Below are 19656 nucleotides of genomic sequence, written 5' to 3'. Positions count from 1 at the left end.
ATGTGCCTAGCGTTCTGTTTGATTGTTGTAGCTTGTGCTGCGTTCTCATGGGGTGGTTAACACACCTGTCTCTAATGCTTGTAACTGTGCTCTGTCTTTATGGTGCTCTGAGAACTGATGCTGTTACTACTATACTGTGCTTCACCATATGTCCGTATACATAATTATTTCAGGGAACAGTTGTACTGTTTTATGTTCTATTTTGAGCATTGAATATCACCAGGAACAATACCTCTAAGTAATCTCTCAAACTTTAGCTGCTGTGTGGCTTCAAGTGATTTCGCTGTCCTTTTCAGTCCTTATGTTAATGCGCTCCTCCAGCATCATTGCTTACATCCCAGAGAACTCAGTTCAGAGCGTTTTGAGAGGAGTGATCGGAAATAATAAGTGGGAACATAAAAAGCAACAAACCTGAGGTGTCCATGTGCATGTCTTTGGAACTAACAAATACCTTTTCAATAAACTAAGATGTTAGGAGCTTCCTTGCTTCCCCATTCAGATTTGCAAGGAAGAGACAATCTCAGCAGAAAAAAATGTCGTATTCGGTTGAGTATATGGTATGTCTCTAAAGGTGCAGGTACACAGGGAAGCTGCAAGAGCACCTATGCCTTTGTGTAAAGAGCTAATCTTTTAGAACTTGCTACAGGATAAGTAGGATTCTGACACTCAACATCAAATAAAGTGTCCAAAAATGTTAGAAAAGACATTGAGAAAATTGTGTTTTCTGACTTTGGAAGAGATGTTAAAGGTGAACAAACAGAAGTTGATACTGTGTTGGAAATTTATGGGTTGTATGTCTTACCTTTTCATGAAAATCTGATGAATTCTTAGCATTTACTACCATGAAATAAAACCTACGTGAGCAGCAACAGCCAATTGTAAAAGGAAACCCCACTGCTTCCAGATAAATTTAAAGAGCTACTCCCACTCTTCAAAGGTTTTCTGACATAAAAGGTTTCAGCGGAAGAACATATGTGGGGTAACAAAGCTCAGTGGAAAGCAACTAACTCCAAAAGGTGAGTTGCTATTACAATTCTATAGCAGAATGGTAACAATTTTGGCACGAGTTTACTATGAGACATAGTACATGGGGGAGAAAAAAGCTGTTTCTTGTCATATAAGAACACAGTATGTAACAAAGTAGATCTTTGCTAAATGAGTTTTAAAACACTGCGGAGTGTGGTTATTGTAAAACAATAGAAATGCAGGCTTTTTTTCATACTTTGTTTTAGGCTTACTGTCAAAAATTTCAGTAGTTTTCAAAGGTTCTTTCCTCAAAGCTTGTAAGAAATGTAGGAATATTCTGCAAGAAGTGCATCAGTGAAAAAAAATACCTTTCTTCGCAGAATTATAAGTTTAAAGCACAGTAGATTTCAAAAGGAAATGTATAAAATGAGAGCTACTGCTTCCCATTATTCTTTAAGTTAATGAAAATAGGTATAATAAAGTTACTTATTTCATGTAGATTATTAAGTTTCCATGAGAACCTCAAATGAATTCAATCAGTGTTTAAGCATGTCTACTCAAAGTCACTTAAAACTGTTTTCCTCCCTCTCTCATAGGTGACAGCTGGAAATCCTGCATCCAAGAAATGCTGCAATCAGGATGCAGCTTTTATAGTCTCTCAGGAAAGGAGAGATGCTCTTGTATCCATGTTGGGCTGAGAATGACCTCGACCGAGATTCCCAAATTCTAACATATGTGCTGAAGCAAAGCTCTGTGCAGTTAATTCCTGAGCAGCCAAGCACATTGTCCTGGCTGATACTGAAAGCTGTTGATACAGCAATTTCTGCTACTGCTACCTACAGTGGCTGCAGTGGGTAGTGAGCAAGATGGATTTGGGAACCACTGATCTGGATGTGTTTACTTCAACTGCTGACTGAGGTAATGTGTTCTTACTTGAAGAAGAAGAAAAGAACACTAATGAGCATGAAGAATATAGAGAAGTTAATGAAAGCAGCATTAATAGGCAGTGGAAAAGGATAAGCCCTGTTAGCTGAAAAGGGAACAAAAGACCATGGCCCAAACACACAAAACGTGTTTGGTATTTTCTTTTTCCTGTTTTCCCAACAAATACAGCAAGAACTAAATGTTGATGGTAAAAACACACCATAGAAACAAATAACTATAGGGACAGTTGCATGCCATCTTGAGGAAAAACATTTAAGGCAGAAATACTAGATTCTTAAAGGATTTAAGAGATATCAGAATCTTTCAAATGCATTTCTGATCATCCTTGCTTCATATGAAATTCCAGTGGAAACTGAAAAGTGGAGCAGCTGGTATTAACCAAATTTTTTTTTTTTTGACATAGGTATTCAAATCTTGCTAAGTTGCACAACTCGTATTGAAATAAATAGGAACTGCTGGCGCTGAGTTTTATTACAAATCAGACCGCTTGAGAAACAGTTGCATAACTGGTCTGAAAAAAGTAATTGCTATAAGTTTGTAAGTTCAGATGTTGCCGAAGTTCAAGCAGGTGGCTTAGTCTGCAGTATTTTTTTGCTTTTTTATTATTATTACTGAAGTATGCATCAAATTTCTGTGATCACTTTCTCAAAGAGTTACAAATTTATTCTCAAAAGCCTTAGAACCATCTACAGATACAAGTGATCTGAAACAACACATTTGAGTAAGTGGGTTTAAGACCAAATTAATGGTAAGGAGGCTAAGTGGACTTTGATACTAATGCATTTCTAGTCACAGATAAACGTTAAGAAGTTACATGAGCTTACTATCCTGCAGCAGGGAAGATGATGTGGCCTAGAAGGAAGTCAGGTGGGTCAGTGCAGTCATCCCAGCTGTGAGGTTCAGAAATCCAGGCATGATTTTTTGGCATCCCTACTTTTAACACTGAATCACTTCTGCAACCTTGTATGTGCCTTCTGCTAGGTCCAGAAATTCCAGACCTCATCAATGGTGCCCGCAGCTTTTCCCTCCAGAAAGTTTTCCACACTATGACAAAGGTGCATTAGTTAAAAGGTCAGTTATAGGGAACTAACCAGAGGCTAATAAGTGTTTAAACAGTCCAACCCCTATGCAAATTTGCCCCTGAAGTGGCACATTGGTCTTGGGGGATGAAGATGAAAATGGCAATCTCAACTGAGTTTATACTGTTAGGCAGTCAAGCAATAGGTAGATTTTCCTTAACTGTCACAGAACAATAATCTGAAATTCAGTTAGAGTCAAGTATGAATATGTTGATTACTATCATGGGGTGCTACCACAATTCTACTCCAAGAGTTGGTCAGTTATTTAGCAAATGTTAATGAATCACAGTGACATTTTAAAAATGCTGTAGAATATGGAAATTTTATTGCAACTGTTAATGTTTGAAGTTAGTGTGTACTATTACAGCTGTATACAACACGAAATGTATTGTTTCATTGGTTTTGACTCAGTGACATAAGTTTTTAGAACAACATTGCAAATTACACTTTTCTGCATACTATACAGGGGAAAAAAACCCACCTCTGATCACTTATTTAGGTAAGTGGTATGTCAGTGTATGTTCACAGAGTGGAGGAGTGTACTTCAGCCATTCTTTCCTTTATTTACGCAGCATGGCACATAGACTGAACATGTCAGAATGGAGGGCAGTGATGCCCTGGCACAGCTGCCCATGGAAGCTGTGATGCCCCATCCCTGGAGGCACTCGAGGCCGGGTTGGATGGGGCCCCGTGCAGCCTGAGCTGCTGGGAGGCAGCCCTGCCCATGGCAGGGGGTTGGGACGAGATGGTCTTTGAGGTCCCTTCCAACCCATTTAAGACCATTCATGGGTAGGAAGTAGCTGTTAAGTTTCATCAAAGGATGTTGTTGTTTATTCCCAAATGGCAAATGTATGAGAAGGAGATTATGTGACCTTGAGGTAAGGGTGTATAACACTGGCCAGAAGAAGAAGTTGACACAGTGCAACCACAATAACAGGAAAGTGAAAGTTACAGGAGGTGATTGCCTCAGGCTGATGACTGTGGCCCAGAAGAGGACAGTGGTTTAAAAACACATGACTGCGTGGATGAGCAGTGCTCGGAGCATCGATGGGGCCGGCGGGGGAAGTGCTCATTGACTCCTTCCCCTCCCATCACCTGTCCGAAGTGAAGCCGGTTCTCCACCCGCAGCACAGAATCACAGAATGACCCGGGTTGGAAGGGACCTCAAGGATCATGTAGTTCCAACCCCCCTGCCTGGCAGGGCCACCAAACATACGCCTTTACTAGATCAGGTTGCCCAGGGCCCCGTCCAACCTGGTCTTGAACACCTCCAAGGACGGGGCATCCACAACCTCCCTGGGCAGCCTGTTCCAGGGCCTAACCACTCTCCTAGTGAAGAACTTCCCCCTAACATCCAACCTAAATTTTCCCTCTTTTAACTTAAAACCATTTCCCCGTGTTCTGCTATTATCAGCCTTTTCCAAGAGTTTACTCCCCTCCTGGGAGTAAGTTCCCTTCAGGTACTGAAAGGCTGCAATGAGGTCACCCCGCAACCTTCTCTTCTCCAGGCTGAACAAACCCAGCTCCCTCAGCCTGTCCTCATAGGGGAGGTGCTCCAGCCCCCTGATCATCTTTGTGGCCCTCCTCTGGACCCTTTCCAAAATCTCTATGTCTTTCTTCTACTGAATGCTCCACACCTGGACACAGTACTCCAGATGGGGCCTCACAAGAGCAGAGTAGAGAGGGACAATCACCTCCCTATCCCTGCTGAGCACCCCTCTCCTGATGGAGCCCAGGATCCCATTTGCTTTCTGGGCTGCCAGAGCGCACTGCTGGCTCATGTTGAGTCTCCTAAGGGAGCACGTCCCTTAGGAGACGGGGAAACTGCACAGCTCTGCCCCACCACCCCACACCGTTAAACCCGAGGGTGTTCAGCGCCCACCGCTGAGGCACGGCTCCATCCCGGCTCCATCCCGGCCCCTCGCCCCGCAGCCGCTACGCCGCTCTCCCCCCTCCTCAACCCGAGGCGCGTATCAGCGCCCCCTGGCGGCGCCCCGCCTTCCTCCCTGTTGCCACCCGCAGTGACGTCTCACGCGGTCCCATCTGCTCTCTCTCGCCTTTGCCATTGGCCGGCGGCACTGCGGCCGCCCCGCCTCCCTCGCTTGAGTGGCAGGTGGGCGCGGGGACGCGGCCCAGGCCGGCGGCGTCGGGAGTTGGCGGCGGCGATGCGGGCTGGGGGCCGCGCATTCATTGTCTGAGCGCCGGGCCTGGAGCCGGCGGCGCGGGGAGGGGAGGAGTCGGAGAAGAGTCCCCGGCAGCGGGACGGGGCGGAAAGAGGAGGGGAACGAGGGGAGCGAGGGGAAGGAGGGGGAGGAGGGCCGGACCGGCGGCGGGAGCGCGCGGGCACGCGCAGGCGGGTGCGCGCAGGAGTGAAGGCGGGGGAGGGGAGCGGGGCGATCCTGCTCTCGCTCCGCGCTCCGGGGCCTTTGTGGCTGCGGGGCCTCGCCTGGGGCGAGGCGAGCGGCGGCGCTTCGCTGCGGGGAGCGGCCGTCCCTTTAAACTATAGCGGAAGCGCAGGCCCGGCCGGGTCCGCCCGCTGCCTGCCCGGCCTGCAGCGGGAGCGCGGACGGGCGCTTTGTGTGGGCCCCGCTCCGCCGCGCTCAGCGCTCCGTCGTTGTTTTGCTTCGCCTGGGCCGCGCTCCCGGCATGAAGTAGGAGCGGGCCGCGGCGGGAGGCGCTGAGGGGCGCGGGGCGAAGCGCGAAGGGCGCGCGGGGAGGAGCGGGGTCGGGGCCGGCCCTCTCGGCTGCCTCCGTGCGCCATCGCCTCGGCTGAGGAGAAACGGGTGGAAAATGGCAAAGTCCGGAGGAGGAGGCGGCGGCGGCGGCGGTGGTGGCGGCGGTGGCAGCGGGGGACTGACCTGGGTGGTAAGTTGTGGGGTTGGCGTTTGTTTTTGTCGGCGTTTGTTTTTGTCTTTCTGCGTCCTTTGAGCGTGTGTGGGAAGCGGGGCTGGCATTTAAACGGGGCCGGTGAAAGGGAGCCGCTCGATGCGGGGTAGTGCGGGAGGAGGAAGCACTACCCCGCAGCGTTCAGACCTGAGCGGAACGATGCCTTTGTGGGCACCGGAGCCACTGAGCCTCTGTCCCAACTGCTTTCCCAATCGTCTGGGGTGGTGAAAGCTGAAGCTTGTAAGTTATAGACATGAGTAACGAGGGGCGGCCTGGAGTCGTGTGCTTGCAGATCCCTCTTGAAGTTAAACTTTGTCGTCTTCCAAAAGTTACAACTCTATAACGGGGCCAAGAAGGTGGTGTGGTTTTTTGTTGTTTGTTTTGTGTGTGTGTTTGTTGCTGTTGTTTTTTTTTTTAACCCCTTTCTGACATCCTTTTCGTGGATTGAACAGATTAAGGTTTGTGAGGGTGCAGATGGTTCCTCAATCCTAGACTCCGTTATCATCTTGAGAAGTTTTAAAGTCTTTAGAGTGTATTGTTCTTGACGTATGGTGCAGAGGAGCTCTGCTGTGCTCTGTAGTAACTGAGGATGCTCTCTGCTTTTGGGAAGGAAGACCAAAGATGACCTGAAGGGCTCTTATTCATCTAGTCAGTAACTTCCCTGTCAGTGTGGAGTTCAAACTAGGATGACTTATTTAATGTTTAACAACATGGTCCATCTTGATAGATGGTGTGGTGCCTTTATCATTAATCAGACACGTGTGCTTTACTCAGTTAGGAGCTTTAAACTCTCTTGTTTAAGAGGGTAATAACAAAGTGGTTTTTCTGTTGTGTTTTCCTGTATCTTTGAGCTGCATTACTGAGATGAAAAACATCCCATGTAACCCGATGGTGGACCCTATGGCTCTAATTATTGCACTTAATATTAACGCTTTTTCATTATAAAAGCAGGTGGTAGGAAAAGATAGATAAAAAACGTGCAAGTTTCTGGGTGCGTCATTTGAAATTAGACAGTTTAGATATGGGAACAGCGTAAGCAAGAGGCTAAAGTTATTCTACTTTGCATTCTGCAATAGTGTGTGATCTTTATCAACCGCTGTCTTGTATAGCTCTTCAGAATTAAGGGTTTTTTTTTATGGTATAGGTTGGACCAAGACAGGATCTCTTGGAAAGAGTCCAGCGGAGGGCCACTAAGATGGTGAAGGGCCTGGAGCATCTCCCCTATGAGGAGAGACTTAGGGACCTGGATCTGTTTAGCCTTGAGAAAAGAAGGCTGAGAGGGGACTTGATCCAGATTTATAAATACCTGAGGTGTAAGAGCCATAGTGGTGAGTCTGGTCTCTTTTCAGTAGTGCGTGGGGACAGGACTAGGGGTAATGGGATGAAAGTACAGCATAGGAAGTTCCGCACGAATGTGCGCAAGAACTTCTTTACAGTGAGGGTGACGGAGCACTGGAACAGGCTGCCCAGGGAGGTGGTGGAGTCTCCTTCTCTGGTGATATTTAAGACCCGCCTGGACACCTATCTGTGTGACGTGGTGTAGTTAACCTGCTTTGGCAGGGGGGTTGGACTCGATGATCTCTAGAGGTCCCTTCCAACCCCTACAATTCTGTGATTCTGTGAAGTAATTGAAAGTTTCACAGCTCATAGAAAACTGCAGAATGAAGTGTGAAAATCACTGAGTAGGCATTTTTAATGAAACGTGTTCCTGAACGTAATGGGGATGAAAGTATGGCGAGTCAGCCGTTTCCTACCACTGGAAGTGATTGGTTTTCCTTCTCCAAAAGCAGTAAAGGCTTAAGTGCTTTTGTTATATCAGAGTAGTGGCAAAGAAATAATTAGATTCCAGTTAAAACCATGTGTTGACTGTTCAGAAAACAGTAGGACTTTTTCTTTCTCTCACACACATTTTAAGTGCTGGGGATAGGGCCCCTGAGTTGGTTCCTAAAGTCAGGTCTGCTCGCTGTCATCTACAGGATGCTGGAATACAGAAGAGCAATGTTGTTGTGGCGCTAGAGTTGAATGGGGCAGCGATTAGCAATTGGCTTAGTGTGCAGGGATAAAACGAGGCAGGTGCCAGTTCATTAACAGATATGATACGCTGACTTTGGGGGTGAGGAGTACAGAGTTAGGGACAGATTTTAATCTGCTTTGCCCTCTGTCTTTTACACCTCTTGTTACTGTGGTGAAATCACTGGGACGCTTATTTTCTTAGTAATATATTTCTATTGTTAGCGATTTCTTTTTAAGATCACATGAGTTAAACAGTTGAACTGTACCAGAATTAAATCTAGTTCTGAAGAGGGGGAATATATTTAAAAATTGATGTTTGTGTTTCAAAGTAGCAAGTCTCATATGGGCAATGCAATCTGGTTCCCACATCTTTAAAGGAGTTGTCTGTATGATTTCATAGTTGTGGTTTCAACAGCATTCGTGTTCTTAGTTTCTACTTCTTAGGTAAGAATTACATGCACTTAGGAAAGAGGGTATTCTTTAAGTTACAGAACTTACCCTGGAGTGAACTTCATGCTATGAAGGTCCTGCAAGTCCTAGGTGCTATCTGCTTGTAGAAATAAGATTTCATTGAGGGAAGATTTAGGTTGGATGTTAGGGGGAAGTTCTTTACTAGGAGAGTGGTTAGGCCCTGGAACAGGCTGCCCAGGGAGGTTGTGGATGCCCCGTCCTTGGAGGTGTTCAAGACCAGGTTGGACGGGGCCCTGGGCAACCTGATCTAGTAAATGTGTATGTTTGGTGGCCCTGCCAGGCAGGGGGGTTGGAACTACATGATCCTTGAGGTCCCTTCCAACCCAGGTCATTCTGTGATTCTGTGATTCCATGGTCATTACAATTACATGGTCATGGAAACACACAGCAAGCCATCCAGTTTATAGCTACCTAGTAGCTAACCTTAGCTTAGTACCAGTGCTTTGAGAAATGTAACCAGCTGGTAAGCGGGAACAAGGATAGATTGTAGACCTGTACACAGGTCAGTGTATCCATTCTATGTGTTTGTTAGGAAAATGGTGTATCATTTTGTATCAATGTGTTTGTTAGGAAATGGTGTATCATCCCGGGTGTTCGAATCCCCCTGTGGCACAAGTGGTAGAAGTGCCGCTCTGCAGCACAGAGGCTCGAATCCAGGGGGTTGGACTCAATGATCTCTAAGGTCCCTTCCAACCCGCACAAGACTGTTACCTAATACTATTACCTATTATCATTATAAAACTGCAGATAACCTTCAGTTAACCTCAGATTTATCATTGGTACTAGCTAGTTTTTGAGGAGTTTTCGGTTTTGGTTGTTTTTTTTTTTGGTCTTCTTGCTGACTTGTTGGAGTCAACTTGCAGCTCTTCGCTGTTGTGGTAAGTCTGTAATAGTTGGCAAAAGGTGGAGTTTTTGCCAGCAGATTTGTAGTAATTATTTTTTGTGAATGATTTCCAAAGATGACTCAGAAGTGTGCTGGGAGTCAGTTACAGATGCGTGGATTTGTAAATAGAGAAGTTGCTGGTGGTGAAACATAATGGCATGTATATATATAATGCTAGGAAAGCTTGTTTCGGCTAAGACATTGTTATTAATGTTTATAAACATGTGAAGGGTGTCAGGAGGACCCAGCCAGGCTCTTTTCAGTGACATCCAATGGTAGGACAAGGGGCAATGGGTGCAAGCTGGAACATAGGAGGTTCCACATATTTATGAATAAAAACTTCTTCCCAGTAAGGGTACCTACCAAACACTGGAAGAGGCTGCCCAGGGAGCTTGTGGGGTCTCCTTCTCTGGAGACATTCAAAACCCACCTGGGTGACCTGATTGAGGTGTTCCTGCTGCAGCAGGGTGATTGGACTAGATGAAATTTTGACATTCTGTGATCTTCAGCCTCTGTGTGTTTAGGAATTGATGAAAATGAGCTGTAATAATGGTACAGTAACAATACTTTTTAAAGTATGTCTTGTATAGTGAAAGTGAAATCACCTCAAGTACAAACGCACACCTCTGAGGTGTTGCTCTGATATAGTAGTAGTGCACGCAAAGCTATTGAAGTGGTTTTAAACAAGCAAAATAGTTATTTGTGGGTATGTTTTCAAGGCTCTTTCCTCAACTTCAAGAGCTGCATGAACCTTATAAAGGGAAAGTGAAACTCCTGGAAGTACTTGAAGACTTCAAACACACCACTTACATTCAAAAGTCACAGAATCACAGAATTATCAAGGTTGGAAAAGACCTAGAAGATCATCTAGTCCAACCATTACCAATACTTCCCAGCTAAATCATATTCATCAACACAACATCCAAACGTTTCTTGAACACTCCCATGGTCGGTGACTCCACCACCTCCATGGGCAGTGCATTCCAATGCCTGACTACCCTTTCCGAGAAGTAATACTTCCTAATGTCCAGCCTGAATCTCCCCTGGCACAGCTTAAAACCATTCCCTCTAGTTCTATCATCGATTACACGAGAGAAGAGGCCGACCCCCAGCTCACTACAACCTCCCTTCAGGAAGTTATAGAGAGCTATAAGGTCTCCCCTGAGCCTCCTCTTCTCCAGGCTGAACAATCCCAGCTCCCTCAGCCGCTCCTCGTAAGGCCTGTGCTCCAGACCCCTCACCAGCTTCGTAGCCCTCCTCTGAACACGTTCAGTCACCTTTTGAATAACAGACCATAAGGGTATTCTGAGGTAGGCAGTTTAGATTTGCAAATAACAGTTTTAATTTTCCAGAAATAGATTTTTTGCCTCACGTATAAACTGTGTGTGTACGTGCTAAAGCCATCTTCAAATACACATTTATATTTCAGTTAACTTATATAAGAAAATGGGAATCATTTAGCAGATGGATATGAGAGATTCGGTTCACAGAAATGTGTTTCTTATGTGTTGAAATGTGTTGAACTTATTGATGCTGTTAGTCTAGAGGGACTGGGGAATCCCCTGTCACTTCCACTGCACTGTCTGGAGACAAGAGTGCCACTGCTAGGAATAAAGAGTCACTTTACTTACTGAGCTGTAAGGCTGTACGATAATAGCACTTTCTGTCCTAGGATTTCTTTTACAGGTTTTGCTTTGGGAAGGTAACAAAAAGCAACAACTAAAAAACCAGTACTACCAAAACTGCTGTAGATTATATAGAGAGAACTTGGAAATGAAAGCTGGTACAGAAAACAATTTTTCTCAACATGGATAATTAAAAATATTAAATTGGTTGGAATGTTACCCACAAAGACAATGTTGTTCTGCTCCATATTGGTGTCTTGAGACTGGTGTCTTTGTCTGAGCAAAAATATGTACCTGTAAACATGGTTAAATGTTAAATGTTAAGAGTTCTCTGATGCAAATTGTGTGTTTGGAGACTTTGCAGCATTCTCTCAACACATGTAGCGAAACTGAAGGATTTTGGAAGAATGTATTTTAGTGCTCATATCCCTGATTTGAATACAGTGGATTTTAGGTCAAAGTACATGAAGTGATTTTGCCGAACTTCTAAAAGGAAATGTTAAAATTTTAAAAGATAATATAAAATTAAGCAACTGATGAAAGTGTTCGTATAGACATAACAGAGTAATTGCTCAGAAGTAAAGCGATAGACTTGCTCTTTACGTTGTCGTTTGACTGCCTCATACCTAAGGATCAGATCTGCTGGTATTAAAGCTTCAATGTGATCATAAATACTTTGACTCCTGTGGAACGAGTCCTTTTAAAATTACCTTCTGAAGTTATTAAACTTTTTTCTGTGCTATCGGCTCATCTGGTTTCATTTAATAAAGCTATTTTAAAATACTGCTTGCATCTTAATGCAATTCCAATTTACATATGAATGTGCTTCACCACTGAGAGCAAATTAAAGCACTACTTTTAATTTTTATTTTTTTTATTTTGTTTAAGTGATAAATCTGGGTGTTTGTTAGAGTTCACTCCTAAGTAATTGATTTTCTTTTTAAGCAAGCAAGAAAGAGAGTGCTAGCACAGCTTGTGTAAAGGCTGCCTGAGTTAGGAGGTGTTTGAAAGGTTTATGGAAAGATTCAAAAGAGGGCTCAATTGTTTAATCCACTCTGTATGTTTTTCTCCCTCTGGTTTGTGAGGTAGAACATGAATGAGGTACTAAGCTGTCCTTAAGAGGTACCTTATGATGTCTGGCACTTTTTTTGAGGATGAGTGGGCATGGCTCTGCTGAGGCTTCCTATTCCTTATCTAAGGCATTGAGAAACTGTGAGCAGAACAGATGTATGAAAAGCTGCACAAATGTCTGCCTTAGTGAGGTGCCAGAAACTCATCACAGCTTTCTCTGTGAGGTCATCTTCAGAGATGGCAACAAACAGCATTTTATGTCATGACAGGAGATGTAAGATGAGATAACACTGAACAAGTTATTTTCCTATAAATCAAAAGAATCCAAGATAAAGTAGAAAAATGACCAAGCTCTTGCAACGCACTAACTTGATACGTAATGTTTCTGTAGGAACAGTTATAATTCAGAGTCAGCTTCTAAACAGAGGATCTTCACCTATGAGAAACTGCGAGTCTGAGCTTTGTTGGAGATCACACAGTACAACAGTCTCATGCGGGTTGAAAGGGACCTTAGAGATCATCGAGTCCAGCCCCCAGGATTCGAGCCTCCTGTGTACCAGAGCGGCACTTCTACCACTTGCGAGATGCTAGAAAACAGTTGTAAAGTCTAGAATACTTTTCAAAGCACTCAAACTGGTGATTTGTACCAGCAATTCCATTACTTTAGAATAAGCTGACAGGCTAAGGCCTCCAAATTTGGTTTGGGCTTGCTCAAGTCTTGTAGCACAAGGCCATCTAGGTGAAAACTGTCTCAGTGGAAAAACATGCAACACAAGTACAGATGAGAAGTTTAGTATGAGCTTGATAGTAATTCAGTTATACAAAGCAATAAGGTGCGTCTTGCTGCACAAACTGGTGGTTCTGAGCAGCGTATGGTAGAGAGGAAGTTCATTAGAGAAAGTCTTGAGACATGAGACTTGTAAGGCATTTGCAATAGCTTTGTGCACACATTTGTTTTCCCGATGTTTTGTCTTATGATGTGAAATGAGCGTACAGCTTAACAGATGTGGTACGGCATTAAAAAGGGCAAAGATACAGGAAAGGTTGAGTTATAAAGGAGTGTTACTAGGTGCCAAGAAAGTTCTTATATAAGTATCTCTATTTCTTGGCTGGTGATGGAAATACACAGTTGACTGGTCAGAAGTAATTATAGTGAGCATTTTTTATTATTTTTTTTCCACAAAAGTGCTCTTTCACTTCTCGAATTTTGTGGCAGAATCCTTCAGTTTTCCTTAAAATCTGGTGTACTTGTAGTATATTGGACTTCACAAGTTCTAAAATAGCAATAATTATATTTCCATTTAATCTAGCTATTTAATGGGAGGAGAAAGCTCTATAATTCTGAGAGCGCGGTTTGATGTTGTGGCTAAACAATCAAATGATATCTGCTGAAAAACATGTTTTCTTTTCTCCTTTTATCTTATCCTCCCATTCTTATCATTCTGCTCTTTTCCTTACATCAGCACTTGTCTGATTCTCCTGCAGACTTGCTCAGGAAAATGGTCCAGCAGACAACTGCTTGCTTCTAGTGGATGAAAAATGGGAAGGGGGCAGATTCTGTTTGCTCCTTGAGCTGGTTTGTTATTAGGCCACTTTTGGTTCCACTATATGAAGAAAAGAGAGGAGAGAAGAAAAGGAGTTATCATTTTTGGCAACAATTAACTGTTGTCTTTTCTGTAACCGGGAAATCTGTTAGAAGTTACTCTGTAAATGAATTATTATGACAGAATTGATGTAATGTGGTGCTTTCAGAGTCAAGAGCAAATTGTGAGGAGGAGGAGCAGGTATAATAAATAAATTAGGAATTGAAAGTAAACAGGCTTGTTAGTAGGCTAGAGTTAGAGTAGTTCTGGATGAGGTTAATGGGTGCTCTTTCCTAATTTACTTCTAGGGAGGATGGGATAGAGAGATTTAGTCCATGTGGTAAGGGGATGCCATGTTTTATGCAGATTTGCTCTGGTAACAGCAAACTGTTACTTCTGTGTTTTCATTTTGGGAGGAGAGCCAGAGCATTTGTTTAACACAGCAGGGGAGTGGTTTCTTTTGAAACTCACTGCCTTTGTTTTCATGGTGGGAGGTATTCTCAGTCAGAATTTTCTTTTGGAAAGTTGCTAAATGTGTAGGTATCAATGTATTAATTACGTGTTTTACGAAGTCAAGAAGGGGGCATTAAATTCTGGTATGTAACACCACACTACATTCGTGTGTATGTTATCCATAGAACTACCTAGTGATCACCATATTAAACTTATATCTTTTTCTGTGGTATAGCATATACGTATAGCATATATTTAGCTTTAGAAGAACTGGTTGGTTGGTTTTGGTTTGTTGTTATTTTTTTAATGTTACTTTTGGTTTTGGTTTTGTTTTTCCCCAACTGTAAGTGGTAGAAAATCTGCATCCCCGGATTCCATTACTTAATTAACCTCCCTAGGTTTTACAGCATAATTACACTCAAAATTTACTGTCTTGTCCCACTAATTCTCTGCATTAAGGACATGTGGGACACATGCCGTGTGCTTTTGTAAAGTGTTATGTCCCAAAGCTGCGTTTCCCTTACAGGACAGTGATCCTTGCAAGTACATGTAATTGTTTCAGGAGGCTAAAGTCAAATAAGCAAAACCCAGGTGGAGTCAGTGATATATCTCTTCTGTTCATCTCTATTGGTGTAGATCAAGTGTCCTTTTTTGCCACTTAGATTAAGAAAAAAGAAGAAGAAGAAGAAGAAGGAAAGGAAAAGAAGAAAGAGTGTTTGAAACACTTGGCCTCAGCTGAAGCTGAAGTAGCCTGTGCTAAAGACATGGGGAAAAAAAACCAAACAGCTCTATATTATGTACCATTCTTGAGTGTTCCTACTTAAGTATCTGTTACTGTGCTGAGATTAGTATGATAGATGAATTCTTTCATGAAGTAAATGCTATAATTTTTAATTGTCTCAGTCTGATGTCATTTCTTTTTTTGCCCAGAGCAGAATTTTATGGATGAACACATTTTTTAAACACAAAGGAAGACCACACAACCCAGTTTTCATCAAAAAAGGCAATAAAAAGTCTGTGGCATCATTCGTGTTCTGTTCTATGTAAGAATTTCATCAAAAGGGACTGCAAGAAAAGAAAAAAAGTAAAATGTGAAGAAAGAAGATGCAAACACCAGACCTGAGGTCTGAGGTTGATGGTAGACAGTAGAAGTTTTGTAGCTAAACTGTAGCCTAATAAAGCTACTTGGATTCTGACTCTCAAGATCACAGAAGGAAAGAATGACATAGCTTTTGAATACTACTAGAAAAATTCATAGCTAAACCAGCTCTAAATGAGAAACAATGCCAACATTAAAATCCTACTGGAGAAAGCATTAATCGTAGTAAAACATGCTTGAGATAACACTTCATTGTCTGATGTTGAATGACCAGAAAGTGCTATCAGTTGGAACTGTTATGTTTTTCTATAGAGTTACCACCGGCTTGTATTTACGTCTTAAATGCCAACTACATCTGAGATCGCAGTGTGAAGTTTGACTGCAAGTCTATACAGGAGGTTGGGCAGCGCAATCAATTATTGCATTCCAAAGTAAATAAGAATGGTCACCTTGCTGGCTTACATGCTGCACATGGGTGTGTGTATATTCATGACCAACCTGGACGGTAGCTGAATGACTCTCTAGAATATATGAAGTTTTGTATGTAACAAGAACGACGGAAAAGTCAAACACTTCTTAAAGAACATGGTGAAAATTGGCAACATTAAGGTAGTGCAACAGACCCTGAAAACTGAGTAATGTATATATCAGGGTGTGTGTGTGTATACATTTATTTTTCACAATAAATCAGCTAATTTTTAAATCCAAAAAGCAGCAGACTTGAGCCCCTTTTGACACTTGTTTAATTCTTTTCAGGGATGTTCTTCTGAAACAACAGCTGGTGCTGTTTTGAAAAGTGTTACTGAAGCTCCAGTAATATGAATATTTCCCAGACAGGACAGAATACAAAAGTCTTTCTGAGACAGCTCCAAAATATGCATATGCTGCTCCAATGTTTTGCCGCTCTTTCTGAGAATAAACTTTTCCTAGTCTGGATCTCCCCTGGTGCAATGTAAGGCCATTACTGCTCATCCCTATCCCTAGTTACTTGGGAGAAGAGGCTGACCCCAGTCTTGTTACAGCTGTCTTTCAGGTAGTTGGAGAGACTGATATGTCCCCTGCACCTTCTCTTCTTCAGACTGAATAATCCCAGTTCCCTTGGCCACTCTTCATAATATTAGTGCTTCAGGCCCTTCAGCAGCTTTGTTGCCCCTCTTTGGATGTGGTCCAGTGCATCAGTGTCTTTCCTTCTCAAGTGAGAGGCCTCACCACTACTACTCAGTACTCAATGTGTAGCCTCACCAGTGCCAATTAGAGGGGGATGATCACCTCCCTGGTCCTGTTAATTATACTATTTCTGATACAAGCTAGGATGTTTTTACCTCCTTGGCCACCTGGGCACAGATCCTTATCTTCCATGCAGCTTGCCAGACACTGTCCCAAACGTGTAGTGTTGCATGGGGTTGTTGTGACCAAAGTGCAGGACCCAGCACTTGGTCCTGTTGGAGCTCATACAATTGGCCTCAGCCCATACATCCAATCTATCCAGATCCCTTTATAGAACCTTCTTATCCTCAGGCAGATCAATGCTTCTTCCCAGCTTGGTGTCATCTGCAAACTTTCTGAGGGTGTACTCAATCTCCTCATCCAGATATTCAGTAACAATACTAAACAGAGCCAGCCCCAAAACTGACCCTTCAGCAACAGTACTTGTGACCAGTTGCCAGCTGCATTTAACTCCATTCACACCCCCTGGGCCTGACCATCCAGCCATTTATTTGTTTTTTCAGTCATGCAAGGAGTGTACCTGTCCAAGCCATGGGCTGCCAGCATCTTCAGAATACTGTGGGAGACAGAGTCAAAGGCTACATATGCAGCCTTTCCCTGCACTCACTCATCTTCATCTTACTGATGTCAGACATGTTGCCTATAAGACTTCTGCAGGTCATCTGTAGGACTTTCAGTGGAAATTAGAAATACATTTTCTAGTGTTGTATTGAAGTCTAGGGCTTGTAGGAATTCCTTACCAGTCATTCTTTAATAATTTTCCATGGTACCCATGACATAGAGCTGTTCATTTATTCATTATAAAATTGACTTTTCAAATCTAATGACTTTTGCAAACAAGTTGAACAAGTAGGGCTATTGGAAATAGGATATCTGTGATCTCATTTTGTCAGAGTAGGATTTGAGTTCTTATTCTGTTGTTCACATATTATTGAGCTGTGATGCAAGGTTAGGACTCAAGTCCTCAGATGGCCATACTGCAAATTCACTACAAGTGCATTTTGGAAAGCTGTCTCAAAACAATCATAAGAATGCCATACTGATGTACGTGATGACTGCAAAACCAGAATGTAATAACTGCCTATCATGTACTTTCCCTGCTTAAAATACAAACAAATAAACAAACAAAGAAACTTCTTGTAACTCTTGAAGTGTAAAACCTGGAAGAATGCAGGAGTTCCCATGGGTTCTTCAAGGATCGTAGGGTTTATTAATGTTGACTGAAGCAAGGAAAGCAATACATCATTTTATTTTCCTTGCTAATTACTAGCACCTTTAGAACAATCTAAACGTAAATCAGAGGTAATGTGGCTAAGGAACTCTTAAGTGAACTAAGGATGACTCCTATGAATTGTGGCATCTTTTCACAGAAGACTGAAAGATTATATCAAAGATTGTCATAATCAGTAAGGTCAGAAAGATATGAAAAATATGGTGAAGTTATTTGGAAGGCTCACAGAACAACTTTAATGAGATAAGGATCACATTGTGACTGTTTGACATGCTTCTGTTATAGCAATTCTTATTTCTCATCTTCTAGATGTCAGTTAGATGTATCTGTTTGTGAGATCCTATTTCTTTTCTGCTTATTTAGCTGAATAGTGTGTATTTCTATGGTGATTGTGGTGGGGGAGTGCTGTCATGCTTTAAGACCAAATGACTTGGATGCCAAAGCGCTTTAATCACACATGCTTGCAGTTTTGCAAAATAGACAACTTTCCTGTTTAGTGATGTGCTCTGGATCATGATATGCTCCTTAAGAAAAGTTGTGAGAGCCGATGTTGTGGTTACAGCTCTAGGACTTGTAATCCTGGTGGAGGATTATGGGGTCCCCTGGGTTCTGTCCCACTCTTAACTTTGGATGCTGGCACTTACTGGACTGGGGAGGGAATAATCAGTTCTCATTTGACCTGTTCAGGTTCACTTAGTGACTAACAATTTCCACTGTTCTGAGTAGAATTAAATGCTTTATTCCTATTCCTGCTAAGAGGAAAAAGAATCATTCAGGCTTAAATGATAGAAGCTGGAAAATAGAAATTGGAGTAGTACAATGAGAATTGTCCTTGTTAGTTGTATATTACAGGTTGGCATTTATTTGGCCTCTGACTCCTGAGGTTTAGGGTTTAGGGTGAGTTCAGTATGCTTTGTTTCTTGTACTCCTAGTTCTGGTATGCTTATATACTTCCTTACCCTTTGCTTTCATTGCTGTCCAAGGCTGCAACATGAGTTAGGCAGAGAAAGAACTGATGATACTTCCCTTCATCTGAGAATCTTACCTGGTGACTGGTTAATCCCTGATTGGAGTTTGACCTTTATATACTTTACAGGGAGACTTAATGGGAACAGCTAAATGGGACTGTAATATTTACTTGAGTAACAAGTAGTTTTTGTTCTCATTTTACATCTTATACATTTATCTATGTATACTTGCCTCAAAGTTGGTTAGAAGGAAGAGGCTATTTGAAGTATTGGGCAGGAGGTGTCAGAATTTTTTTCTACGTATCCTAGCCAGGCAGGATACATCATGTGATTTCAGATTTGACTGGTACTTCTAAGATAATTCCAATTTATAGGCAAGAATGTGTAGTCTAAAAAGCCACATCCATTCCCAGGAGATATGCTCTTACTGTCTGAGATCAGGGCTTTTCTACCTTTGCTTACTCTGACTTCTTCTTCCGATGTGGTTTTATTTGAGTGGGAGGAGACATTTTATCAGCAACAAAAAAACAAATCATTAAACCCCTGTACCCTCCTCCAAAAAGTGGATTAGTTTTCTATAACATTTCTTGGTCTTTCACTCAATATATTTGCCATTAACTCCAACCACATTAGCCTGGAATTCAGTTTGCATTCTGGCAATAACCTGAATGATTTTCTGTTCTTATAGTCCTTGGTTTATTTCATCATGATTCATTCTAAACTGGGATTAGATTGGGTTTAATTACTTAATTTAGATTGGTAATGTAGATTATAGCAGGTGATAAGTGAGAAGCCATAGGGAAGGCATTGCTAGTGTTTCTTAAGCTCTATGGAATAAGTTGTCCCAACAACATGTATAAGAGTAATTTTACTGTCATTGTTCTGAACAGTATTTAATGGCTTGGATAAATACACAAGCACAAAATGGATGTTTGAAGTGTTTGATCTGAAGAAGCTGGGTATCTTTTTAAACATAGCATTAGTAAGTAACAAAATTTACAAGGTGTGCCAATTTGTTTAGAAACCGTCCTTCAGTGTGTTACAGTGTTTCTCTTGAGAGGATAGTTTGATCTTAGTACATGCAAAAATGTAACATTTAAGTTATATGACAAGCTTAGATTGTAATTTAAATCTCTGTCAGGATTTGTTTGAAGCA

At 42.4% G+C, this 19656-nt stretch overlaps 1 protein-coding gene across 5 annotated transcripts in view; it reads left to right on the top strand.

The window, feature by feature from the left end:
- The first annotated feature begins 5356 nt into the window (after window positions 1–5356).
- LOC107309267 (DNA topoisomerase 2-beta) overlaps window positions 5357–19656 on the top strand; it is a 54647-nt gene continuing 40347 nt past the window's right edge. For all 5 annotated transcript variants that reach the window (XM_032442352.1, XM_015853910.2, XM_032442351.1 and 2 more), the window contains exon 1: window positions 5357–5855. In XM_032442352.1, the coding sequence (XP_032298243.1) occupies window positions 5781–5855 (75 nt within the window). In that variant the 5' untranslated portion in view covers window positions 5357–5780. The remainder of the gene's footprint in view (window positions 5856–19656) is intronic.

This window comes from Coturnix japonica, chromosome 2 (assembly GCF_001577835.2).
Source record: "Coturnix japonica isolate 7356 chromosome 2, Coturnix japonica 2.1, whole genome shotgun sequence".
Lineage (NCBI taxonomy): Eukaryota > Metazoa > Chordata > Aves > Galliformes > Phasianidae > Coturnix > Coturnix japonica.
This window is presented reverse-complemented; position numbering and strand designations above follow the sequence as displayed.